This window comes from Temnothorax nylanderi, unplaced genomic scaffold (assembly GCF_030848795.1).
Source record: "Temnothorax nylanderi isolate EJ_2023f unplaced genomic scaffold, tnyl_v1.0 TNYL_tig0019_pilon, whole genome shotgun sequence".
Classification (NCBI taxonomy): Eukaryota; Metazoa; Arthropoda; class Insecta; order Hymenoptera; family Formicidae; genus Temnothorax; species Temnothorax nylanderi.
This window is the reverse complement of record NW_027249081.1, coordinates 304,979-332,669: the sequence shown is the minus strand read 5'-3', so window position 1 is coordinate 332,669 and position 27,691 is coordinate 304,979. Positions and strand designations below refer to the sequence as shown.

General features: G+C 41.2%; 3 protein-coding genes across 5 annotated transcripts in view; 1 reads left to right on the top strand and 2 right to left on the bottom strand.

The window, feature by feature from the left end:
* Positions 1-1,432, top strand: part of LOC139768949 (uncharacterized) — a 30,586-nt gene extending 29,154 nt beyond the window's left edge. For both annotated transcript variants that reach the window (XM_071699624.1, XM_071699623.1), the window contains exon 6: positions 17-1,432. In XM_071699624.1, coding sequence (XP_071555725.1) covers positions 17-125 — 109 coding nt within the window. In that variant the 3' untranslated portion in view covers positions 126-1,432. The remainder of the gene's footprint in view (positions 1-16) is intronic.
* Positions 1,147-27,691, bottom strand: LOC139768945 (uncharacterized). 2 transcript variants are annotated; one of them, XM_071699618.1, is made up of 5 exons: positions 26,637-27,691; positions 25,793-26,048; positions 11,990-12,069; positions 11,067-11,169; positions 1,147-5,281 (listed from the first exon to the last, which is right to left on the bottom strand). In XM_071699618.1, exons 2-5 carry the CDS (start codon positions 25,813-25,815, stop codon positions 2,107-2,109), a joined length of 3,381 nt encoding a protein of 1,126 aa, XP_071555719.1. In that variant the 5' UTR covers positions 25,816-26,048; positions 26,637-27,691; the 3' UTR covers positions 1,147-2,106. The 2 variants fall into 2 exon arrangements, with proteins under 2 accessions (XP_071555719.1, XP_071555720.1); XM_071699619.1 differs by lacking the exons at positions 25,793-26,048; positions 26,637-27,691 and adding an exon at positions 17,184-17,691.
* LOC139768946 (uncharacterized) lies at positions 6,782-11,055 on the bottom strand. The gene has a single exon (XM_071699620.1). It carries the CDS (start codon positions 10,886-10,888, stop codon positions 7,904-7,906), a length of 2,985 nt encoding a protein of 994 aa, XP_071555721.1. The 5' UTR covers positions 10,889-11,055; the 3' UTR covers positions 6,782-7,903.

Below are 27,691 nucleotides of genomic sequence, written 5' to 3'. Positions count from 1 at the left end.
ATTTGTCCAACAACAGGTATGCTTCCGGCGACAATGGCGATGATGCTACCGATAATGCTGGGTCGTCGAAAGAGAGATCTGAGACTGATGGAACACACCCTGAACAACGATCTCGAAGTGCATAAGCTCACGAGGGAGTATAACGTTCAACTAAAGAGACCAGTAGGACCGTAGGAATTATGATAGCAGAATTCGCGTTCGAAGAACTCATTAGGAACGATAGGGTGAACGATAAGGAACGCAGCGCACGACACGTACGAATTACGTTGGGATGCAGAACAAAACATTGAGGGTCCAGAAACACGGAAATGGTTCACCCGGAAATTGATTTCGCGTCGACTACGCATCTGTTCCGTGTCATTAAATTGAACGACCAAACGGTACATTATATATATATGGCATAACAGTATTATTGGAACACTTATACGTTCTCGAATTTTTATAGCGTATTTCTCAAGTCTATTGAAAATTAATTTCAATTCCGAATTATGAAGAGATAGAGCCTACATTTCGATCGCATGTTGGATCTGAAGTCAAGTGATGTATTTCGCAAACCATTTTCCAAGATATTGCATTATATATTAATCAGTTAGACTATAGACAGCGTATTAATACTGAATACGCTTCTGAATAACCAATGTATCCCTATTACAGGCGAGTGTATAAGCACGATCGATTTAGAATAGCTGTTGCTGTTCTCGTAGTCACTGGGGTAAAGCGCGAAATTAGGGGTAAAAAGTTCATCGTAATCGCGGTTGAAAGGAAAAAACAATTTCCGAGCGCCACTTTGCTAGTTCTTCGTTTTGGATTACCGCATTTAAATTGCCGTTGGCACAGCGCGATTGTATAAAAGGAAACGTAATACGTTCCGACTTTTATCGCCATCCGCATGAATATTTATCATCTCATATTTTACGCTTGATCGCAAACATCGTCGCGTCGGCGAATGTAAATTCCCGATTTATTCCGCGATGCGATAAGCGCTCTATCTGCAACAAATTAAATTGCGTCATAAACTGTCGAATTTGTGTTCGTTTGTGATCCAACGGCATCTCGGACTGTTCGGTATTTCTCCCAGATACGACTCGAAGTAATCGCGGCAACTTTCCGCTTCAAAGATCAATGTTACGAGAGAGACACAAGCGGTTCACATTCTCCAATATTTATTTACATAGCGCATATCAGGGTATTACATAGAGAGTTTGCATACTTATCTATTTATTTATTTATTCGTTCAACTCGTTTTATTTATTTAGTTATATATAGCGTACTTTACAGTATAAGCTGCCCAGTAATCGGCTCCACCATATGTCTTCGCTCGCCCTCCAGCGAGAGGGTAAGAGAGCAGCGCGCATATATACCAAACAATTGTAGAGAGATTAAAAAGCGACTTTCAATAAAGATCCAATCGATCCCGTGTGTGGAAGAGAGAGAGAGAAAGGAAAAAAATCTCTCGAAACCCCTCACCAATCCCGCGGCTATCTCGATCGTTCTGGTTTCGACAAAGTACCCCTAGAATGCATCTTATCACGCTGTATAGCGCGTGTCGAGGTGCATTCCGTGCACGCGTACCAGGACCCGAAGACTAAAGTTAAGACACTTTGTGTTAATCGAATGAAGTTTTTTTGAACAATGATTGTGTGGAATAGGCGTTGAGGCCATCGCCGTCGATTGTCGATCCCTCGCGCGTCGAGCACCGAGAAAAATCCTAGAAGAAGATACATTTCGCGATACCTTGAAGAGGACGACGCCGTGCGTTCATCAGTGATCGTAACAGTAGTTTATGTTCCTCTTGGTCGTTTTAGCTTTCTAAGTGAAAGGACGATCGCGTATCGTATCGTATCGCATCGTTTACGGATGGACAAAAATGATTGCCCGTGAAATCGCGTCTTAAATCGACTGCGAAGAAGTCGGGGAGGGGGAGAGTCGCTTCTTCGCGTTCCCTCTGACTACCGTTACTAGGACTACGGTCGTCGTCACGCTACTATCCGGCGTTACACGGTGGACCCGCGTGCGTCCATCGTATTGCGCCGTGAAACTGGGAAACGCGTGTCGTCGTATGACGCGAGAACTTCCATCGCTGCTCCTCCGAGTTTTCCCTTCCCCTCATTCCTCGCCGTTGATCCTCTTCTGCACGTGACCTAGATACCGCGCGAAGCCCTCGCTGGCGTGCTTGAGAATCGTCAAACCCAGTCTGAACTTGATCTCGGCCACCTTCTTCACGAAATTTATGAGACTGAAGCCCTCCGAGGGTTTCGTCGTGGTCGAGCCGTCGAACCACTCGACGGTCGTCGCTTCGGGATTCTTCAGGTCCGTGGGATGCGTCGTACCCTTATCGGAGGAATTCTCCGAAGAGACACTGCTACCGTCTTCATTTATTTTTCCAATCGTGGGGATCGCGGGGATCTCCGTCGTGTCCTCCGTGTGTTCCACGCTGGTCTTCAAAGTGGACGCCTTCACGTGAGTGTTAGCTTCTTCCTCCTGCTTCCTTTTCTGCCCCTCGAGATCTTCCACTTCGTTGTTCTCGTTGCTGCCCCTCTTGTGCGGCATCCCGCCACCCGGCAGCGCCGAATCGATGATGTCCAGAATCTCGTTGCTCAGATCTTCTTCCTTCTCCGCCTCCTCGCGCTCCTCCTCCAGTTCGCGCTTCGACGGTATTATCTGTATTACCGAGTCCCTCTTCAACCTCGAACTTCGCCCTCGACCGCCCTCGGCCTCGTCAACGGCGGCGCGTTTGACTTTGAGGGATCGCGGCCCGTGCTCGACGGCCACCGCGGTCGGCGTTATCTCAATTTCCTCGTATCCGTCGTCTGGTCGGGCAGTCGATACTGCCAGATGCGCCTGGCCATAGCTGTGCAAGGCGGCCGCGTTCGGAAAATCGAAGTCCTGCACAACGTCTCTCTCGAACTGCGTCTGTCCGATCTCCGTAGACACGTAACCGACGCCCTTCTTGTTGTCCACCGGCAAGTTCGACACTTTCACGTCGAACGGATATTCCTTGGGTACGTTGCCGACCACGAATTGCCGATTCGCCGCCGAGCCCGCGTTGACTTCCGCCGAACTTCCGAGATCCGGACGCTTGCGATCGTAGTAAACCGGAGTAGTTTGCGTTTCGGGATACCGGAACTCTGTGTTCCGATACTTCACCGCCGGCTTGGTGTTTTCCACTGTTTTGTAAACGGGAGAAGTAGACACCGGCGGATATCTCGAGTCCACCTTCTTCGTCGTTTGAGTGTCGTACGCGCCATCGTAATGCTGATATTGATAGTAGTTGCCGTTGTTGTAGTTGTCCTTCCCTCCCGAATATTTATTCTCGTAATTCGTCATACCCTGGAACACCTTGGACAACATCTCCTCCTCGCTCTGCCCGTAATTACCGCCGTATTCATCCATATTGTACTTGTAGTTCGGCTCCACCTCATAGTTCCTACGTGTGATCGTACCGCCGAAGGGATACAGAAAATACGAGGCGAGACCGAGACCCAGACCTACCAGCGACATGACGCCGAAGCTGGGCATCACTTCGCGACTGAGGAAGTTGTAGATCTGAGTGCCGATCGCCTTCTGCGGCTGCTTCTTCTTGGTCTTCGTCGAGTTCCCGACCTTTGTCTCGGGCGCGATCTTCGATTCTTGGACCTCGTTATCCACGTAGGTGGAATCAGTAACGCTCTCGCTGGTCTCCATCTGGATAGGCACCATCGCGACTGTCGTCGAGGTTGGCATCGAGGTCGTGGGCTTGCGCCTGCGATTCTTGTTCTTCTTCCTCTTCGAGCTATGCCTCGGCCGCTTCGTGCTGGTCGACGCTGTCGTACTCGACGCCGATGTCGTCGCTACCTCCGTTTGTGTTTCCACATTAATCTTGGTCAGCTCGGGATTAAAGTCAAACTTCAGATCTATTCTGGAATTGTCAAGATCTTCCGTGTCCTTCAACACGATCTCATCCATTTTGTTCTTGTCGACCTTCTCGATCTTCAGGATCGGCGCGTTTACCTTGATCGGCTCTATCTCAATCTGCGTAGTCTCGTCCACGGGTTTCTTCAGCTGCACCTTCAGCACGTTGTTCCCCTTTGTGCCGATCGGCTTCGATCTCACTGGCACCTCCACAAGATCCGCGCTGGACAAAGTCGATTTCAACGTACTGGCGCTTAGGGTGGACGCGGTAGTAGCTGGAAGCAAAGTAATCGGAGTCTTCTGAGTGTCCATGAGCACCGACGCTTTTATCTTCGTAACGAACAACGGCTTCTCGGTATTCTCCTGCTTGTTCTGCGGGGTCGTGATGATCGGGACCGGTTTAAAGGTCACCTTTTCGATCTTACCCGTCGACGCGGAAGTCTCATTCTTCGCTGTTTCAGGCTTGATCGTGGTTTTCCTCGTTGGCTTCGGTCTGGCCGGTTTCGTCGTTATCACCTTCGTTGTCGTCGGCTTAGAATGCGAGGTCGTTCTCGGCGTGGTGACTTTCGGCTTAGAAGTGGTTCTCGGCGGTGGACTCTTCTTCGTCGTGACAACAGTCGTCAACGTTCCGTCGCTCGTCGTCGAAGTGCTCGTTGTCGTGGTGTGAGTCACCTTCAAAGTCGTGCTCGACGAACTTTCTACCTTTCCTGAATCTTGAGTAATTTTCTCCGGTCTCAAAGTAGTCGCGATCTTCTTCATCGTCGTCGCGGTCGGTTTCTTCGTGATCACGGTCACTTTCTCGGTGGTTATAACAGGCGTCAACTGTGGTGTGGTCTTCTCCATGATCTTTTCAGGGATCGTCTCCACTTTTTCGACCGACGAGCTCGGTCTCACCGTGAGTCGTACCTCCGTCTGGAACGGCTGCTGCGTCTTCGTCTTTTCGATCTCCACGCTCTTCACAGTTGTGGACGGCGGATTTAACAGAATCCAAGTGGAAATACCGCCGGTGGTCGTCGGGTGATTTTTGTAGGCGGTAATCAGCCTCGTCGTGCTCATCTCCCGCTCGAGCTCCTCTTCCGTCATCGCCATCGCTTGGCCCGGATGGCTGGTCTCGAAGTAGCTGAACTTGGAATTGATCGGCCTGCCGAAACTCACGGGCTCCAAATTGCTGGTCTCCGAACTAACGTCCCTTATCAACGAAGGGGTGTTCTTCTCCGAGGATTTCGGCGTAGTCGCGACGCTAGGTTCGGCCTTGACGAGTTCCTCGTTATTTACCTTCATCACATCCTGTGGATTTGTAACGTTGAGGAGTTGAGTGGCGACGGTTCTCAGAGATTGATCCATATATTGCAGATCCTTCAAATCACGGTGGGTGTCGTTCAGTTGTTCGCTGAAATAAAATTTCACCATTAGATTTGTTGAGGAGCAATGAAATATAGATTCGCAGAGTATTTCCAATTTAAATAATCATCGCATTATCAACGCGACGTAGTATCAGATTTTACATATATAAGAGATTTATATCTATCATATCATATTGCGATAATTATTGTATGACATTTCATCTTGTTTTGAATCGCGATTTTAATAATTTATAAAATAATAAGATAGATGCACAGTGCACACATATACACTCTCTCTTGCTCTCTCTTTCATCTCTTATAAATAATTTGTATGAATATCTTTTTTGTGAATAATTTTGATAAATACATTTTTGTAAATAATTTTTACAAAAATATATATGGCTGGATGAACCAAAAGATTAGCAAAAATGCCTAATGTTATTGAACATTATTCTTACCTTTTCTGTGCAATAATTAAGGCTTGATTCGCACAGTAAAAGATTGACACCACTGTCAAGCACCATGAATATAATTAAATGTAAAATAAGAAAGTAATAGTGTAATAAAATAATGTAGTTTAGAATAAATTATTACACGTGTCTACAATATGTATTTTACATAATAAATTAAAAAGATTAACCTAAATTGAAACTTCTTTATTATTGGATTAAAGGTAATTTTAAGTTGTTTTCTGTTATCAGAGATATCTATAAGCATTAATAGTTTTTAATTAATTAGCAACTAAAATTTAGAGATTTTCGTGAATCAAATTTTTGAAGAAGAAAAATAGATACCATAAAACCGTAATCTTCGGTTTATTTCCAATTTTAGTTTGAATAAATTTTAATTTAACAAAAGTTTGAGTTTTTTTAACCCTTCGTAGTCACACTTCTCTAGAATCCCGTGTTAGTCATACTGGGTCATATGGACCCAGTCGATTTTGAATGGTTGCCATTTTAATGGTATCGGTCCGATCGGGTTCAAATAATTCTGGAACATACCTTGAACATTCTAGAATATAAAACAACTGCGGCTTTGTGAGAAATCAAATGGCAACATGTTGAAAAAAAATCGTAAACGAGTACATGATTAACGGTCTCTACCTATAGAGGATACTTCAAGCTCTTGTAGATGGCGGACCAAGCCCCATTTTAAGCTAGGCATTTAGCTGGTATTTAGATCCAAATGAGTGTGGGTCCAATGGACCCATGTGTGACTACGAAGGGTTAAGCATATAATAAATTTTTTTAAGCTATAAAAAAAGGTAGCATAAGATTAAACTTGATAGAGTAAAAGTTATTTCTGTTTTTGACATGCTTAAGAAATTAAATGAGTAAATGAAGTGTAAATTTAATCATCAAATATCGCATAATTTTTAATTATAATTATAATTTTAATTAGCGTTCTCTTTATGATAAATGTTATTATTTTTTTATGGTAATATATAATAGATCAGGATTTAGAGGGATCGTAGGTACAAAGATAGGAACGTATATTTTTTTATATATAATATACATGAAGGCGTAAAAAATTATATGACCGCCCAATGAAGTATTAATCTTTTGTTCTGAATGTTTTATTAACATTACATATTCGTTGGCACAAATACTGTTAATGCCCTGAAATACTGTAAAATTTAATTAAGTTAAAGTACCAATATAATAGGAAACGCTAATCATAACCCTTTGCAGTCTTATGTCGAGCTGGACATAATTTTGCGGTCTATCACGGTAATTCTCTAAGCATTCGAATTGATACACAATTATAATTAGCAAACTACATTTTTGCGACCTCCACAAATTTTTCTATAAATAATAAAAATTCTTTGATTTAAATTAGACTCGCCAGTAAGATGAAATTATGAACGAGATAATTGATCTTCGCTTATTTGCGAGAAATTTAGACCGCAAAGAGATAATATTAAATATTATAAACAGAGCATCTTTTTTTAATACTACATATAGAATTTATAAATACACGATACGATAAAATAAAAAGCGCAATACTCTCATTATTCTACACATGACCACATTAGCGATAAATAAATAGTAATATAACGTGAATTAATAATTATTAATAGTAACGTAATAAAATAAAATATTAAGTTAATGAGATTGCACTGATTATCCTATCTATGTAATTATAATAAATAAATTAATTAATTAACTAGCAAGTATTTTCTTACCACGCTACTTTTGGCGTAAGAGAATAAAGCTATTAAACATACAAAAATATATTATTTTGCGATATAATCATCTTAATTATTTTACACAAATTATATTTATGAAGGACGGATGTGAGAACTGTTAATTATTTTATTTATTTATTATCTTATCCACTCAGGATAAAGTAAACTTCACCCTTAATGAAGGAAAATACCATACGATTATCCTGCATTATCATTATATGCGCTACATCAGCATATAATGTTTTAAAACAAACATAATTATCTATCTATTTTCTCTCTTTGCTTTTCCTACTAACCACGCATCATTTTCAATCCGTTACCGTACGATGCGAACGGTCATTACGGTATATCTTGTAAATTTCATCCAATTTAAGGTAACTCTAAAAACGGGAGCGTACTTGCTTCATACAAGCTTTATGCCATGGCTCTCCTACTTATCCGAAGATCACCAAGAGCGTTACAAGATCAATCGAAGTGCGATTCATCTTCTGCGCTTCCTACGTCTACTCTTCCACTCGTTCAGACGATCGTACTTGTGCACGGCTCGCCTGACGAACTCCTCGAGATTCGGTGCGAAACTGATCGTCTTGCGGGCGGAACGCCCGAAGTCGAGGACGCTCGGTATCGCCCACGGGAAGACGACCGCGGCTACGCCGAGCACGCCGGCTGCCATTGCGGCGAACGGCGCCGCGGCGAGGCTGAAGAAGCCGTAACCCACCGGATTTAAGAAGGAAAAGTACGTGAAAACTGAAGCCATAGACTCCAGTACACTGCCTGGCGACAGTTCATCATCATCGTCGTCGTCGTCGTCGTCGTTGGACGACGATCCCGAAGAGCCTGAAGTCGACGACGAAGCCTGACTAGCAACGCTCGATAAAGCGGCGGGATTAACTGCGATACTAGGTCGACTGGGAAGACTCGGCAATTGCAAGGTACCTAGACCGCTACTGGCCTGACCTTTCACCGGACCAGGTTTGACTAAGTACACGGGCAAGTCCTGAGCGGGATTTTCGGAGTCGAGACTCCCGGCGACAGGTGGCCCGCTCGCGGAAACGCCGGGACCAGCAGCGGGACCGTCGGCGGACGATCCGGCGGGGCTCGCCGTCGCTTCCGCGTCCGCTAACGGAACGCTCGAGCCGGACACGCTGATCTGAGTACCCTGGAACACCTCGACGGTCGACAGTCCCGGGGACTGAACGGGATCGTTCCACTGGGCTGGGATCTCGCTGGGATCTTTCTGGGAATCGTAATAGTTATGTTGGCCCGGTCGCGGCGTCTCGAGCGGGCTGGGGTTGTACGTTCCAGTCGACGCGGTTACGTAACTGTTCAGAGAATCCTCATGGAAGAGATCGGTGAACGCTTCGGCGTATTTCTCGCTCTCGTCCGCGCCGCCGTAGCTCTGCGTCGCCAATGAGGTCTGCTGATCCCCCGCGATCGCCGGTGTTCCACTTGGCGTGAACACGTTCGTATTCGAGACGTGCGAGTTGACAATTATGTTCAGATCGGTGCACCCTTCCTTGCTCTGAATCGTATTGTTCACTCGAGTGTAAGTGTTTATCATGATCGTCGGGCAGTTCGCGTTGTGGGTCGAAGGGAAAGTATTGTTCTCCTGCTTGGGAGGTCCCTTATCTTCGTCCTTCTGAGAAGTGAACATTATGTGAACGTTGGGTCTTTGTGCCAGTTCCGAGGACCCCGAGGAAGATCCCGAAGAAGAAGCCGCTTGATCGGCGGCCGCCGTGTCTGTTTCGGGCGTTTTCAATTGCGTCACGGTCACATTCGGCTTCTTCAAGCCGTCGTTCAGGATATGAACCACTGTATTCTGCGTCACGTGTGTCAGAGGGTTAAACACAGTCTTGTTCCGCAGCGACGCCACGTCGGACCAAGAGGAAGGAACCAAAGTAGCGGAAGAATTCGAAGACCCTACGTATTGGGGACGAACGACTGAACTCGGGTTTGACCATTGGATCGGATAGTTCGCGTGAGAGTCTGTTTTATCGAGATCTTGATTCGGCGGTGTATCCTGAAGAACGGCGCTCTCATAATTGTCGACGTAATCGTTCAACGGACGATTAGGCTCCAAGTTTTCGTAGATCGATTCGAAGACCGGCTCGGTCGTTTTGTCGTCATTGTAATCCAAAAATTGTGTACCGTTCGGAACGATCGCCGGTACCTTCAACCAGTGAATGATTTTCTTCACGCTGGAGTCGAGGATCGGGTCCGTATCAAAGTAATTATTCGACGACAGGATCGGCGTTCCGTCAGCGTCCGAAAGACCCGACTCGTGACTCGTGTCCTCCAAGGACGCGGTGTATTTCTCGTAATTGTATAAATCCTCCATGTCCTGAAGTGCCTCGTTCGGCCAGTTCTTCAAGTACGCGCTGTATTGTACGGACGTACCGCCGTGCTCGTCCTTTATTTTGTTCCCACCATCGATTTCCTGACTCGGCGACTTCTGAACGGACGAGGAATGACCGTTCTTCGTCGGTTTGGACGTCGCGTGATTGTTCGAACCGGGCTTCTTCGCAGCTGTTCTCGTTAAATGGCCCTTCGCTGGCTGTTTCAGTTCAATACCGGTAGAACCGGCGTCGTTGCCATTCTTCAACTTCGTATTCGACACAACGTCGCTGTCGTTCCGTCGACTCGAATTCATGTACGGATGCCGGAGTTTAACGAAGCTTCTATGAGTAACTGCGTTTCCGTGAGGGAAACGACTGTGACCGACGATTTCAGATTTCGAATGTGGGACCAAGGACGTCTTCGTCCCGTGTGCCGATCTTTCTGAATTATTCAAACCGTTGCCGCCAAAGTGGCGGAGAGAATCAGCGAGGACAACCGACTTTGAATTTTCGTGCGAAAGTACGACCGGGTCTGTATTTTTACGAATCGAATTGCGATTTTTATGAATAGAACGAGTAGCAGCGTCTACCTGTTGAGAATTACTCGGAACGTTCGTCCTTCCTATTTGCAAGAAAGATCTATTTACACCCTGCTCTGACTTCCAACGTGACGTCTCGCCTTCAATACCCTTATTCGCGAATGAATCGGACCTAATCGAGCTTGACTTCCGACGATTTCCTACCGCTACAGAGATATCGTCATCCGTCTTCTCGGAACCAGATGCATGAGTTGCCAAGAAATCGTTTCCTGTCGAGTACGAGTACCTCGTTCGAGCGACTACCGATTCGAGATTTTCATTCGCAGTCACTCCGGATTTCGATCTCTCTAAATTCCCATTATTCATCTTTCCGGAATAATTCGTTCGAACGACTCTTAAATCGGGGCTAAATCCCGCCCAGCCTATCTTTTCGTTCTGAATTGTTTTAGAATTGCTCGAGGAAACGTGAAGCGAAGATCCTCGAAGAGCTGCCTCGCTCGAGTTTCGAACAGTGGCGATCCTCGCGATTTTACCTAACACATCCGTCCTTGAAAAATGTGGAGGGGCGATTATCGCTCTGGATTCAGGCATCGTCCAGATGTCGTCGAGCTTGGAACGACGAGCGCTAAACGATCGCGCCGCCGCCGTCGCGCTCTGAGCGAAATCGCTCGCGTGTGAACCGACTGCGTTATGCTCGCGCGACGAATCAGCACTATCGCGGAAATATCTGATATACGACTTTCTATTACTTCCGGAAGTCCCTGTATACCTGCTATCGTCTCGAACAATGTCGTGTGACTTGCTCGAAACTTGGATGCCTCTCCATTCCGCGTCGCTCCTTTCTATCGTCGTCGTCGCTTGCAAATCCACGCCTAAAAGGTAAAGAAAAAGGAAAAGTTATTATTTTGGATTTTGCACAGAAATTCTATAATGACACGCAAACCTGCCGACACGCAACGTCGACAAAGCTCGCTAATAATGCGTTAATAATAACCAAACACGTAAAATCACTATTCCGTTGCGACGCGAAGATTTCTCAACGCCTTAAATTCAAGCGACTGCCAAGTTAAACACTTCCGTCTTAAGAAATTCGGTTTTGCAAGAAAAACGCGGGTGGTAACGTTAACGCACGAGCAGCAGCGGCGTAATTGCGGCTCTACGAAGAAGACAGGTTGTTATCCGACACGCTACAAGAATTGATGCTATTGAGTAATTACGCGATTAATGCCTCATATGCGTTTTCTCCATAATTGGAACATTGAGCACACAAATTCAATCCTTCGGAAGAGGAGATGAATAACTCGTTATTACATAGAAAGAGCGAGAAATGCAATTGTTACATACCTACTTAAATACAAATCACTGCCGAGTGAATCACAAAGTCGGCGCGAACACTATCGTATCTACTAATCACTATAATCGCTATTTGATCATTCTCTGGGCTGCCGCAATTAAGATATATTAAAAGATAACAGATCTGCAATTGAATAAGCATATGGTTCATTGGCTACGACTGCACCGCGAACAAAGCATCAATTTCGCGTTTAGAAAATCGTTTCCTGCTGCCAGCTTAATCGTCACGTTGCACGGTTTCATTGCTAAATAATCGTTTCATTGCGCCGATCACTTCCGATCGCGTCATAACTCGAAATATACATTGTCGTCGTAGGATTTTCCGTGTGGGATACCCACCATTCTGAGGCCTGGTATCACCCGATCCTGCCACCAGCAGGACCACCACGATCTTCAGCAGCTGCATCCGCATTTTCGCACTGAAACAAAAGTCAAGGAAAAAATATTTTAAAATGAGATCTAAGAGACCGCGTCGAAAAATTTTGTTCAACTTTTTTACGAATTCTGGGAACTACATCGTTGAGGATGATGCGCGACGAATTATAAAAAGGCAAGATCGTCTATCTCGCGAATCTCGATTCGCGAGGCTAGAGGCTGTCCTCGACACGATGACCTACACTCAAACGCCTGAACCTGATCTTGAGCAAACAATCTAGATCTCGGATGGATCTCTCGTTGCCCCGCGTCATCGAGAGAACCAGTCAACAGGAAGAGAAGCCACCGGTCGCAAAAAAACGATCTTGCGTGATCGCCGAAAGGAGCGATTGCGAGGGAAGACGCGACGGTCGGAAGCGGTGGAGCAAGCGCGCGGAAGTCGTAGGTTTTAATTTTATGACCGACAAAGATGCGACGCTTGCGTTAATATTCATGCGGACGGATGCGCGTCAGTTATATTGCAAAAATTCGTATCTGTACTGTGTACTTATGTTTCAACAGTTGTTCTTACGATAATCCGACGATACAAGTGCTTTATAAAGTGCGAATAAATAATAACTGAATGTTATTCTCTAATTTATTGTAGTATAATTTTATAATTCCCTTTCTTTCTCTTTTTTCGCTAATTTACCTCTTGTTATTTCACAAATAAAATCATGTATATAAGCGGTGATGTAAGAAATAAGTTCTCGTGTTATTTATACATATATAAGACGCATATTAAAATTTGATATTAAACAACGTTAAAACTGACGTTGCATACTGTCATGCTGACTCTGACAGAGATGGATATCTGAATCAAGTATTCTTTATAACTTTTATACATATATGAATTTTCAGTGACCGTGGATATGAGAATACCCTCGAATACCGAGAGTTTCGCTATCGGGCAAAATAATCAAAAAACTCAAAATGCATACGATCGTTAATGGTTACCACTGACGCAACTGTCGAGACGGTTGACTCTTGGCGAGTTTACATAGACTGCGTGACGTGAATTTCTGATCACCGATTTGTCAACTAAGGTCTCGATTGAAAGTATATTCGTATTCGATGCTCATTTCCGATTGTTCCAATCGTCTATGCACGCGGAATGCGAACAATAGCATTACTTTACCATTGACGTAAGTTAAGCATTTATCTACGCAATTCTAAGTTTCTAAAAAAGACTTTTATCTGCGTTCCAGACGTCACGTCCAACCTTTTAAAACTCTAGTAAAAATTGCGACAATCGTCCCTAAATAAGAATTGTAATCAATAAATATAAATTAAATATTTGTACAAATTAAATTCGAAAACTGTACATCGTGCAGATAAGATTTTAAATATCGCCTGTAGCGGTCGCGGACGCGTGACGGCGGCAGGGGGCTGCACGATCATAAACGAACGGAACGTTCTTTCTCCCGCGTTGAAATCTCCACAACCGAAGGTTTTAACGAAGGCTTTCAACCTCGGCCTGAAGGAGCCCGACGCACTGTAAACCCTAACATTAACATCACGAATGGAATTCTCTAACGATCGCAGCTGATTGTCACGCGGTTGTTTCTTTTTTTACCGTTGCATTTTTTTCATTTTCATATTCGTGTCCGCTAACGGTACCGAACGGGCGTCGATCTTCTTCGGGCATCCATCGTATGTGACGCCGCCGCCGCGTCGTGCATCTCGAGAGGAAACGTGAGCGGTTGAAGTGTGCGAGAAGTCCGACAAGACATTATTCCATCGGTAGAATAGCCGGTAGAATCCGACGCGCGAATTCTACGAGCAAGGGTACCGTTAACCATTTGAATGTTTCTTCACGAACCAGAAAACCGCTCGCAGGCGATTCTACCGAGTTGCAAACAATCTTGTGAAGAGATTCATAATTCTGAACGAATTTATTGAGTGATATATTAATCAAGCATATATTATCAAATACTTCATTGCTAAGTATAAACATTAGAATTTTAAGCGTGTCGAGTTAGGTTTAATTTTCAAATATCATGAACTTTTCGGGGGTGTTGCGCGAAAATATATTATTTAAAATTAATAATTTTAAAAATGTTAAATAACGAGATTATCATTTGTCACGCTTATAATAACTTTATGTAGTATAATTGCTTTAATTTAAGATAAGATCACATCACGAGAATTTCAATTTGGATATAATTATTTGAATACAATTGATAGTTTCATCTCTCTTTTTAATGAACAGAACCGTTGTACGCAACAATAATTATTATTATTCATGCTCCTTTTATTTACGCACTGACTATTTTCGGTGGCGAGCACGCGTAGCAATTTTCCGAAACGTTCTAGCGTAAATAGACGCAAATGCACACTTACAGGGAACTACTCTCCCCTCCCTATAACCCATTCAACTCATTCAATAATGAGCGGAATTTAATATTTAACAAGAAATAAATTAACAGATTATAACCAAAAAGGGAAACGGTAACGCAATATCTTGTAAACTCATTAAATGCATCAGCAAAATATTACTTCCTTAAAATCCGACATTATCATTTTTATAGAAGATGTTCAAATGAAGAAACAGGAGTACTTCGAAACGTATCGATCTCCAAGCCGACGCGACGGTTTGATAGAGGGAATCGCCGAAGATTATTCGTGATATTCCCGAGATCGCTGAAAGAACGAGATCCCCGTTTCCGGAACGCTGAACGCCAGCGGAAAAGATCGCGCGCGCAATAAAGACACACGCTATTTATAACAAACAGATTTGCGCTCTAACGAGCGCCGAACATCCATCGCCGCTATAGAATTAGATCACGCCGGATAAGAAACGAAACGAGACAAGCCATGAAGAATGGTAAGAACGATCGGCTGAGAGGCACGTCTCTCGATCCGGGTCAGTAAAGCGCATTAATTTCAACGCGACCAGATCGGATCTCGTTCAGGAGAGGTAGATAAGCGGCTGTGTTATGGAAATCAGATACGCCTCCACCGTGACCGTTTCGCGCAATGGACGGTTTTTTCACGCAAAAGTGCCTCTTATTGATCTTTAATTTAGCCTACATTAATAACGATAATGCTTGCTGTTTCGTTATCGCGAAAGATGCAACGGCTATCTTTTCATCGGCATGAAGCTTTCATTATGAGAAACAGTTTCATTGAAGCGTGAAAGGCTAAATAATTCAATGACAGAGAGATAAAGGAAGAGAAAGAGAAGAGAACGAGCGAAAATTGAAAGTATTTATACGAAAGTATTTATAAGAGAAATGTAACGACTATTTACCCTTTTTTGTACATGAATGAATTTAATCTTTTGCCGGAACATTAATAATTTAAAAAAAAATGTTTTTAAGATAATAAAGTATTCTGTGACATACAGGAGTACATTCCTGGACCCAGTGCCAAAACAGCGGCTTTAGCACATGAAAACAAGTCGAAAATATCTAATAAATATACATATGTCCAAATCTGAATGGTTTCGGAGTTATAAGGTATTGAAGTTGCTTTTGTAAGGACACATAAATTAAAGTAAATATTATTTAATGTTCTTTATTCTGTTTAAAGCTTTACAAAATGTGCTAAAAAATTCCTCCGACTTCACCACACTTTCTAGCACGAATTGTTTCGAACCTCTTGAAAAATGTTCAAAGTTTCACGGATGGCAACGGCAGCATTAAGTTCAGTTGCCATAGTTCTGAATCGTGGATCTATGAAGTCGACGGAGGAATTTTTTAGCACTTTTTGTAAACCTAACTCCAAAATCGTTCGGATTTCAAAATATGTTTATTAGACATTTTCGACTTGTTTTCATGTGCTAAAGCCGTATCAGTTTTGGCACTGGATCCAAGGATACTCTGTATTTAATGCCATTTTGTTGAAAATCGGACTGAGTTTGCATTAGCAAAAACGCATTTCTATATTGGTATTTTATAAATTATGATAACATAAAAGAAAATGTTTAAGAACTAATTAAACTTTGCAGATGTAAATAGATAAATAAAATTTTAATTTTCTGGTTATTTTAAATTTATGAAAATTATATATAATTTGACGTTAAATCGACAAAAAACTTTAATGATAAAAAAATAATTCCAAACTTATTAGAGGAATCTTGCCATTTTCAATAATCAACGTTCGATCCGGTAGAAATAGGTCACGAGCATATTAAGATAATCTGTGCATTCATTTTCAGACCTCTTTTGGAGCGTGGCGTATAAATTCCAAAAATGGTCCCATTACCTTTAATCACCTAATGAGACAATATAGTAAGACATCCGTGCAACACGATTCAACAAGTGTAACACGTAACGTAATGATGCAAAAAAAAGGAGAAACAGGAAGGAGAGCAGCGTGCTCTTCACGAGGAAGTGACTGCGAGCTGTGGCGCAATGAAATAGATACAAGTGTAATTTATCAGCTATAACATATCTTGAATCCTGAGCCGTGCGATGCTTCTGTTCGTTTTTAACATCGTTATAAATATTATAATATCTCTCATTTACATTTCTCGATAACAGGATAATATCTTCTCTCGCGCATCCATTAAAATTCACAACCGTTATATAATTATAAATGCGGAAATTCATTATTAATTATTTTGAATAAATTCCGTTATTTTTGTATCTGTTATCTTTTTAAAACGAACTTTTTATAATATCGTAATATCGCATTTAATAAGCGTAGATAATATTCGTTCAGGCGGTTGCATGTTGCAAAATGCAATTGATATTTTTTCAAGAAAGAATATTTATGGACCAATGCACGAGCCGGCAAACGCAGACAAAATTCATTCGGTTAATAATCAACATTCGATTGAGAAAAATTAAGAAAAACATCAATCGAGACTACTACCCCAAAGATATTATAAATATTAAATTACATTTTTGCTCATATTGACTGTAACTTTGTTTGGATTTTTCTAAAAAGAAAACAAACCAATTATTATTTCATTTATGTGGTACATCCTAAAATAATTTTATTTATATGTAGTACCTTTTAAAATAATTATATTCGTGCAAAATATTTACCAAAAAAAAATTGAAAAATTGATAAAAAGCAAACGTTTAAGCAAATTCGCATGATTCAATAAATCAAGTGTGCTACTTAACAAAGCACATTTAATGATCGTCATAAATTATCAAGGTCTTACCTTGTCACAATCAGTTAATTTGATGGAGCATCGAATCACTTCAAACGCGATCGCTATACACACCCGACGATCTCGCGGAGCGCCCGATCGCGAAAATAAACCGTGAAACGGCTTTTACCGTGCACCACCGAACCCGCCCGAATCCGCGCGTTAGCCCTTTGACGATCACCTGTTCGGAAGAAAAGAAAAAATACCACCGGAAGGAACTCGAAAGCTCAGAATAAACTCCGGAATCCGACCGGGTATCGCGATATTCGAAAATTCGCGACGAGAAAAAGGAAGAGAACAGACCGCGATTTCGCGACACCGGACGAAGCGGACTGAAGCGAAGAAGAGTGTCGGAAGACGCGTGTCGACTACCCGGACGATCTTTCGACAATGGTGCACGGCTGACTGACTGTCCGACAAGTCGTACTCGCGTACCCAAGTTGGAGAAGGTTGGAGAAGGTTCGTAGCGGGCCGAGGAAGAGGGTACGGTGCACGCGCGCGCTCGCTCGCCTAGCCGTGAGGAGGCGAGCCGAACGAAGGTGGAGCGTGCCTGGCCGGCGTGCGCGGGCCTTAGGACCCGTTATACCCGACGGTGCTACAAGATCCGCCCGAGTTGAACAACCTTCGCTCGTCCACCGTTGTCGCGTTACCGCCGAGATACAACGCGTATGCTAAGCGCGCGAGCGAGAGGCTCTTGCCGCTGCCGCCGACGACGATCGATGCCCGAAGTGGGTGAACTTGACGTACACGGTGCACACACGGGCCGGCCGGCGATACGGTATATCTCTCGAATGCCTCGAGCGTTCCCGTATCCGGGAGGGACGGAAGGGCACGAATTTAAATTCGATTTGTTTCCTGCGACAATGGAACCGGAGTGCACTTTGAAGATAAGTGCTCGAAGAAGCACTATGGAGACGCAAATTCAGTCATGTTGAAACTTGCACGTAAAAAGATTCTCAGCATTTACTTCATCATCATTATTTACTCGATCCAAAATGACATGATACAGCACGATAGAAAGTTATATTTTCTAAGTAATTACGTTATAATAATTATGTATAATAAGTACGTAACGCGAACGCAATTTAAAAAAAAAACTTTGGAATCCCATTTGCATAAAATAGAAACTACAAACTATAATAACATTAATGTTTCAAGGTTCGTAATTCTAGAAGAATAGGGGGAAAACCGGGCATAATTACAAGCAAAATGGCGACACCGAACTAGATCAGGAAGTCGACATTCGTATTAGATCAGGAAGAAAAGTGAATAGCCGAACTTTCACGAGTATGGATGCTGATATCAGTATATCAGCATCTATGCGCGCCCGTGAAAGTTATAATATTCATTTCGTTGTTACGGTGCAATAAACATCGCAATGCTCCAGATCGAATTGATACGTAACGGCGAGATGCGTATTTTGTTGACTGAACAATTTTCGGCACAACATCAGTCAAAAACGAGAACATGATTAGACTTTTCAGACTGAGAGCAAAATTTATATTTCTATGAAAAAATTAAATTATTTTCGAAAGTGTTTCTATCTTTTCAGTATTTTACTTTTGCATAAAAATATAAACGGGATTTTCTTTCTTCTAATTCTTTTCATTATATCGTAAATTACCTAATGATATAATTTACGAGGCAATTAAATAATAGCCTCATAGAAATGTGCGCAGAGTTCGGATTGGATAACGTTACCACGAAGAGGCGAGTCAGATAAAAATTACTGTTAGTTAATGACGTCGGGCAACTTTGTTCCAGCCCATCTTTAACATCCTGCACACATTCTGACAGCATGATGAAGGGTTCACGCTATCGGTGATGAGGCGATGCGTGATGCTAACCGATGGTTAATTCAGGAAGTAGTTTTTCCTGAATGCGTTGGAATGCGAGCGGGTGTCGAGCACGGAGAGGAGCAGCGAATTCCGAGCGACAGCCAAAGCCGAAGAACACGATCGATGTGCCTCGACTTGGAACGGGATCCAAAAAATCGGTGCGGGAGGAGAACCGACGCGACGCGCGAAATAGAACATCTCCCGGTCGACAAAGACGCCGTGGCTCTGTTCTAATAGCGTTAAAAGTTTCCAGTGCGTGCCAGTGATCCACTTGTCGCGTCGTAACGCATAATCAGACAATTCCTAGTGTACGCGGGAAAAACATTTGCTTCCGTCTCGCCACGCGGACGCGATTCTAAAATCGTCGTAGTAACTTTATAAAAAAAAAAAAAAAAATCGCGTAACACTCTGCACTCGTATAATCACGTACAGGCTTTTTCATCGTAATAACGGCAAAAAACGGCGAATGCGTTATCTCAGTGAGTAAGGATACGCTGAATTACGAGTTAAGTGGTTCAACCACCATCTGCGGTCTTGAAGTAGAATAATAAGCAGAGAAAGGACAAGTCATGGCATTTAGTGGCAAAAGAGCTGCTCGTAAATCTTCTCTTATTTTTTCACTTACTTCTAACACACTACTCTATGATTGTAGTTCCGAAAGTAATGTTAATAGGAACATGTCCATTGAACGCTTCGCGACTCTGCTTGTCATCCTCTCGCACGGTCAACACAAACTATATATATATATATATTTCAAATAAAGGAGAAAATTAAACTAGATTAATCTAAAATTAAAAAGTGGAAATTAATTTCCGCAGCAGTTTTACCAACGATAAATAACAGACCAATTTTCAAAGCCAACTCATTAAAAAAATTTCTACAAAATATCTACGACTCGTCACACGGAAGCAATTTTATTCTTTTTATAGTATAAGTCTATTTTCTTTTCTTAATAAATAAACATGAAAATATTGGAATTTACTGAGTCCGTTAAAGGTATCAGGTTTAAGAGCCGAAAAGAATCAATGGCAAGCCGGACCCGGAAGGTACGTAATAACCGAACGCGCCGGTCGGCTGTCCCAGAATCATCCTCCGCCGCCTCGGCTCTTATGTGGGACATAGCGGCACTTCTTGCGGGCTTAGATACCTTCGCCGGCTGACAGCAAGTGGAGTCGCATCGACGTCATCGCCGGGGAACCATTTCTGAATTAATTCCTACGCGAGCGCGTCTCGGGCCTAGATTAATGCCTGAATGTCTCTCGCGATGTGGAAAAAAAAAATTATCGAATCACCGGTCGGCGGTAGATGACGAATGCTAATATGAATTGCAAATAGCGAGCAGTTTTAATTCATCGCTCGAGCGCTTGATAAATAAGATAACAGCTTTTGATGTGCAACAGAACGTTAGACGGCTGGCAAGGCGTTGAGGAACAGTGAAATAGCAATAATATGATAATTAGAATTTGTAATAAAGCGAACTCATATTGCCTTTAGATTTCTTCTTTTTTTTTCGTGACTCCCGTATATTCTTATTATTAAGCCGGTGACTGCATTATTGCGTAATTAACAATTAATCACGATTGAAAGCAGGCTTCAAGTGATTGTGCGAACATTTGATATATTGACAATTTCCGTATTGCTTCCTAGTTCGTTGAAGAATAAATGGAAATAGATTATTCCTTTCGCTTTCCTTTCTCGCTTTAGAGGCATCTTATTACATTATCCAAATCACTACCTTTGATTACATTTTCCTCGTCGATATAGACTTGGAGGAATTGCTTTATGCTTTCCAATTTTCATCGAACACACACATTCGTCATATGCCCACATAATTAAGATGTCCGATGGGCTTATATAAAAACAATGAATTATAGTGACGGTGAATTATAACGCGATCTCGCGGTTTGTTTTATATTTGCCGTGCCATCGCACAAAATCACACGTAACACTTTAATAATGTCACTGTTTGACAGCCGAACGAGGCAGTGGTCATTTAAAATCATAGCTGTTGAATGCATCATTGTCTCAATTGTAATAACTACCTCTACTTATAAATTGTATTACTTTTAGATGTTTTTTTACCACGCCTTCGATGCTCATTCTTGTGTTCTCTGAGCTGGCTGAGTGAATGACTTCACTTCTCTTTGTTGTTCAAGTTTTGACCGTCATTTCTGTTTCAATTATACTACAAACTATGATTAGCCAAAATTTCACTTGGAAGTATTCACCTATTACTCGTCGGAGACGAAATTATTTTGATTTAACTGTTACCGCATCATTGATGAATTAAAGATTGTTATAACGCTAACTTACGCACTGTACCTTAATTTAATCGCGTTGTACTCTCCAAAGTCCACCTTTTACTTTGCTTGTTGACTTTAATAATGAATTCTAGAGATAGAGATCATAATAGTTACGATTATAAATAGTTATATTTGCAAAATAACGGTTGTCTTTGTCCCGTAATAAAAAAAAATTAAAATTATATAATTTCTTGTTATGATTGACCTCTTTCGGATCTATACGTTCCGCAAACAAGCAAAATTGCGTGATTCCAAGACGTTAAAAAAAATCACCACACTTTTCACGGCAAGTAAATTTTATTTTTTTCATTAATTAAAAAAAAAAGAAAAAATTCTTGATTTATTATAATCGCGTACTCTTATTCCTCTTGGAACGTAAAAATTTAACATAAAGTAGGTAACAACAAATTATTTAACAAAAATACTCTCTCGATCTAAAAACAAAACGAAATGTAGTCCTGAAATAAATATGTTAGATTTGTAACGTGCGATAATCGGTCATTTATCGAAATTGATTTAAAAAAAAAAACAGAATATATTCGATATTTATCGTACACGGCACGCGAAATATTTCGTAGCGACAAGAAATCAGCTGGCGTACGGCCTTGGCGCTTTTTCGTGGCGTATAGCCGACCACTCGGTACACAAGGTCATGGTGCTGCCATTCAAGCCGGTACGTAGCGGCGTTCGCTGCGTTCCGTGTATCATCGTGTTATTAGCCTTTCGAAAGGAAAGGGGATGCTGGATAGCTCAGTGGTAGAGCAGTCGCCTGTCGAGCGAGAGTCTCCGCGTTCCCGACCCTGCTATCCTACTGCTATATAGTAAAGGGAATTTTTAGAGTGGAAATTTATTCCATCACCAATGTAATGAAACGAGAACCACAAATCCCAGTATAACTGAGTAATAACATCAATCTCACAAATTCATGGTGCTTTGCATTATAGTAGGGGACGGAGTCCCCCCGCAATAAAAGAGAAAGAGAACAAGAGAAGAAGAAAAATCCTTTCCGAGATGAAAAGTTCGTTCCATGTATAAAATCAGCAATTATCATTTTGCGCAATTAATTAAAACCCGTGATTAATGATTCGACATCGTAACGACAAACAATTTGTTTATCGAAGCAAATATTTCATGCAAATTATTATTTTATTTTAAGAAAGACTCGCGAAACGATATCAAATGGGGATTAATTATTTTATTTGATTTTCAATAAGTGATTTAATTAATTAACGAAAAACCGTGATATATCTATCTTTTATTAATGATATGTATACTGCGCGGTATTTATACGTCCGAAATGCGTTACGCGTCGTGGATTTCGATTGTATGTAGGTATGTCCGGACGATCCATCGCATCTTAATTAGCCGTTAACTCGACTTTATTAACCGCATCGTATCGGACGGTATCAGAATGTTATTTTTAAATTTTACGCTTATTAACAGAACGATCGAGGATGCGGAACGGATCGGCGCTGAGTATGGCAGCATCGCGACGCGTTTAATTAGCAAGTATTGTCGTAATTAAGTCCATACTTTAATATCTGTCAGCATACAATCGGTATTTATATATCGGTGATTTGTTAAAATTCTTTGCTGTCCTAGATTTGTCCGGATTGCTGTCTTACGAGACGTCGTGTGTGTCGAGGAGATCGTTAATGCGATCGTACTTTTTCAACATTATTCCTCTGTCACGATGTAGTAAAGTGCATATTGCGTGCGAGTAAGGTCGGAAATGATACATGTGAAGTATGGTACGATTATCGTGTTCTAATGATTAGTACGAACGATCGTAATTACCCGTGTTTTCACGTGTGAGTGTTGTGTGAGTACCGTGGGCAAAGAAACAGCAATAGAGAAGATGAAAGGTTCGAAAGACATTGGGCGACGATGGAACAAGAATGGAGTAAATAATATATTATTTATTATTTTTGTTTTCTATCCGTGAAATTAATCGTTTATGTATTCCAATTCATTTGAATAACTCATATAATAATTCATAATCATTTAGAGAAAAAATAACTGTCATCTACGAAATTTTATTACGAATTTTATTAAGAATTTGTACTTATATAAAAAGCAATGTTTGTTTAAATTAGGTAATTATCTCTTATTAAATATCTACTTGAATAAAAAATGAATAAAAAATGTTATGCGCAATAATTATTTCTTAAAATATTAATTATTATGGACGCTGCTATAATTTGGATTTTATGTTTGTTTTTACAGGTCAATTTAATGTTACAACTCCGCGTTGCGCACAGATAAGTGTCAAATTATCTCTTTGTTAATTAAAGATAATGAATTTATGAATATCACAGATAGATATAACATCTCTAAAATCAAGCTCATAAAATATTGTTATATCAACATATCATTAGTTAGGTATATCGTTATTATTAGTCAGTTTATATTCGCACATTTCACTTCGTAAAAACATTTTATGTTTTAAACAGCAACGGAATTATATAACTCCAATTATTATTAGCGTCAATTACAAAACGCATAAATCACGTGAAGTAATTGTCGTGTAATTAATCTTGACACGAAGCTATAACACTCAGAACTATCGACCGTGGATCATATTATCGCCACGTTGATCATCGTCGAACTAATAAGGGGTTGCTCGTCCCGGTGAGCGAAAAACAAGACCAAACGTAGCATCATTTATTCCGAAAGATGATATCGTCGGAATTTCTGATAACGATAAGCGTAATTCGTGGGACGTATAGATCGCGGATACAAATCACGGACGTGCTGCAAGATAAGATATAGCAGAAGCGCGAGGAACGATCAGAGGTACCGGTATTTGAGCAGAAGCGGTAATTGGCAGCACCTCGACTACTGCGTGTTATTATCGTGTGCATGTATGTACACACATAGGATAAGGAAGAAATTCCGATCCAGAGACTCTCCAAGTACGTCGAAGCATTTTGTGAAAATCGATGACAGAAGAAGACCAGAAGCGAGCATCGTTTTGACATCGACATTCATGAGAGATGTGAATTGCGATGAATCTAACTTTTAACTTGTACAAATGCTTTATTTCAAATGCTTTTGAAAAAAGCATTTTAAAATGAAGAATAGAGAAACAAATGCGGCTAGTAATCTTAACTTATTAAATAATAATTATTACAACATTTTAGACATTCCAACGTACTTATTTAAGTTAGCAAAATATCCTATAGATATACATATTTATAATGTAGTGTTGATAAGATCAAATAAAGAATCAAATTTATCATCAGTCATTAATCCTAAAGCGCAGAGTGAGTCGTGAAAGTGATCGTTAATTATCGAGTTTAATAGCTATTTAAATGGCTTGTTTGTAAACAGTCATCACAGCGTAGAGTCATCTAACAGTGATTTCCTTCATGAAATTCAAATCAAACGATCCACTTCGTTTCCTCTAACGGACTCTGTAGCATCCTCAATCTTTCCTCCGTGTATTTCATTCTCTCACTACAATGTAGAAATTTATGCTACATCATCGACGTTTCATTTCTCACGTAGGATATAAACTGCATGTAAATGCATGTAAATGCGCGGTATTACCGATTATTCAAAGGCATTTTGCGTTTGATCTTATGAAATAATATATGGGAATATAGATGATACATTTGAGGTAATTACGTCAAATTGAGATAACTAAGATATCTTGCAACTACAAAATCTTATTTTTTTTCATTCTTATCTGAATGAATATTGTCAAAAGCGTCCGATATCATGTTGAAACCACGAACACGACCCAATGAAATTAAAAGCCATGAACGCCGTGAAACCACGAATATCGCAAAAAAGTAAAACCACGAAGAACAGACGGCAAAAAATAAAATAATACAATATCAGGGCAATAAAATAAGCACGAAGCTTGATATAAACTCGATATAAAAACAACTTCAACGTCAATGAAACTTGTCAGTATCAAGTTGCTTCTCACTAATAAAGTGAACTGAAATTTTCACGAAACGTCGGAATTAAATTGATAATTCACGTGGCTTCAACTCGGAAATCAAATTCAATTGTCGATGAACCTGCTCTGCATAAGTCACCATATTATGTAGAAGAATTTGTATAACTGAAGGTTTCAATGGTCAAGACATCTTCCCTATGTTTTTTTTCGAAAATTCGATGATCTCAATGTATAATAATGTTTATTACACATTCAACTGAATGTGCTAATTGTCAAGTCCCTTTTTAGGTAGAAAATTTTGTCATTGTCTGCTGTGCAGATTTCTTTGTGCGGAGAGAGAAGAGATCGCAGAAAAACCATAAACCTACAGAAGAAAAGAATATATTTTAAAAATCAATATATACCTACTAAAATTATAAGAAAACCCTAATTTTTATCAGATTTTCGAATCTTCATGAATCTTTTTTGAAGAAAAAAATCCTGTTTGTAAAAAAACCACCCAAAACACATTTCATTCAAGCGATCAATATTTTGTATCTTCAATTCTTATATCAATTATTATTAGCTTACCCCTTTCGTATAGTGCGAGTCATTAATTTTCACGATCGGCTCTTGCTGGTAATTTTTCGTTGTTTAGCGATTCTCGGGAATGCGGAAAAAATCCTGTAACTTCATATCCCAGTTCCTTCCGCAGTCCGCGATCAGGTACGCTGATTCAGCTGGCGGGAAAACGATCGTACGATGATACGCTAGCAGCTAGGTATTTCTCGTATTTCAACGGGACGTTTACATGGCCGGCAAATTTTTGTGAGGCGAGACATCCGATCTGAAAGGCAAGCCTGGCATGAAATATCAGATTGACGGGCGTTAACGTGGAACACACAAAAATGTCGGAAAATATTGGCTGTTTCGCGAAATATTTGCAATTTTTATGTGACAAATTAGAATCGATCGTCATGTTAATTAGTTTTTCTTCATACGCAAATTACTGTATGTAAAATACTGTATGTAATCGCGATAAACGTCATCTTCAAATAAAAAAATTTGTGTATATATGTGTGTATGTGTGTGATCCTTTATTTTATTATATATTATATTATACTACATTTTATAATATTTTTTAATTTAAATTGGATATTTCGCAAAAGAAAATAGTAATAACAACAAATAACGAAAATAATACTATTAGATACAAAAAATTCACGTAACATATCTTAGCAACATTTAATTAAAAAATAACTTTGTTTTTAACGAGTGTTTATTCACGATTGATCTATTGTTGTGTCATTAATATACTAATGAATTAAAAAATTGCGATCTAAGACTCGATACTCCAATGTCATTTCCGAAATTCTTGTACCGCGAGCTACACATCTTGTTACAATTATGCAAATGTTTTGCGAGTACAATATACCTTCGAGCCCTCGATTTTTCCACCCTGTTTCTCGTTCGTTCGATCCAGGACGCGGAGCCTCCAGTTCTAAGCGAAAATCCCGTTCCTCCTCCCAATAAGATCCCAATCTCCTTCCTCCGCTTAAGCGTTATTCAGATGCGTGGAGTGGCGCATCGCGATTAACGTCAGGCTGATTTATCGCCGTCTCAGCGCGAAACCGTGCTACGTCCATCAACACTTCATTTAATAGTTCCTCTTGAATGACCGGTGTAGACACACAAGAACTTAATACCCGCGACAAACCGCTTCTCCACACCTGCCCACGGGTGTCCCAATAGATTTCACCATAACTTCCTGTCCCGGGAAAAAATCAGGATCGTTCGACGATCTGTGCACGCCGTAGATTCATCCGATTCATCGTACCCCCGTTGTAACCCGTTTTTCCTTTATCGCGCTCATATAATACGGCGCCGACACGTTGACGAGCGAGAGACTCTCAACGTCATTCGCGCAATTTTCTCCAACCTGCCAGTTAATCGCGAGTGTCGAGTACACCTCAGGTTGATTGCGCCTAAGATCTTAATATCAAGCTACCGCTTTTGCCAGATAATCGTACATTCTATCAAGCGACGGCAGATGCGGGACATGCTTGCGCCAATCTCGATTTTATTTTTACCGCGTCACGTAATATAGAGCGATACGCTTATTGATCTCCTTTAGAGAGCTCTCTTTTATTCCTTTAACGTGATCCGAATTTCCTTCGTCTTTGTATCCCGTCTACTCGCCGGACTTCCCGCCGGGAAGTTTTTCTTCGTGCGATCGTATAATCGGACGCAGATCGCTGCATTCCGTTCGATTTTAAATCGTAAGCGCCGACCCGGCGCGTCAAGATTAAAATGTACGCGCGATCGAAATATACGATAAGAGAATAAAGGCGATGAAATTCCCTCGGCGTGATATACAATATCAACGGTTGCGGCAATTATTGTAACTGTTGTTGCGCCTTTGTCGTTTCACACGACTGGCATCGCGCTAGCACCGCTCTGTGAGAGGTCATTCGTTCCGTAAGTGTATTC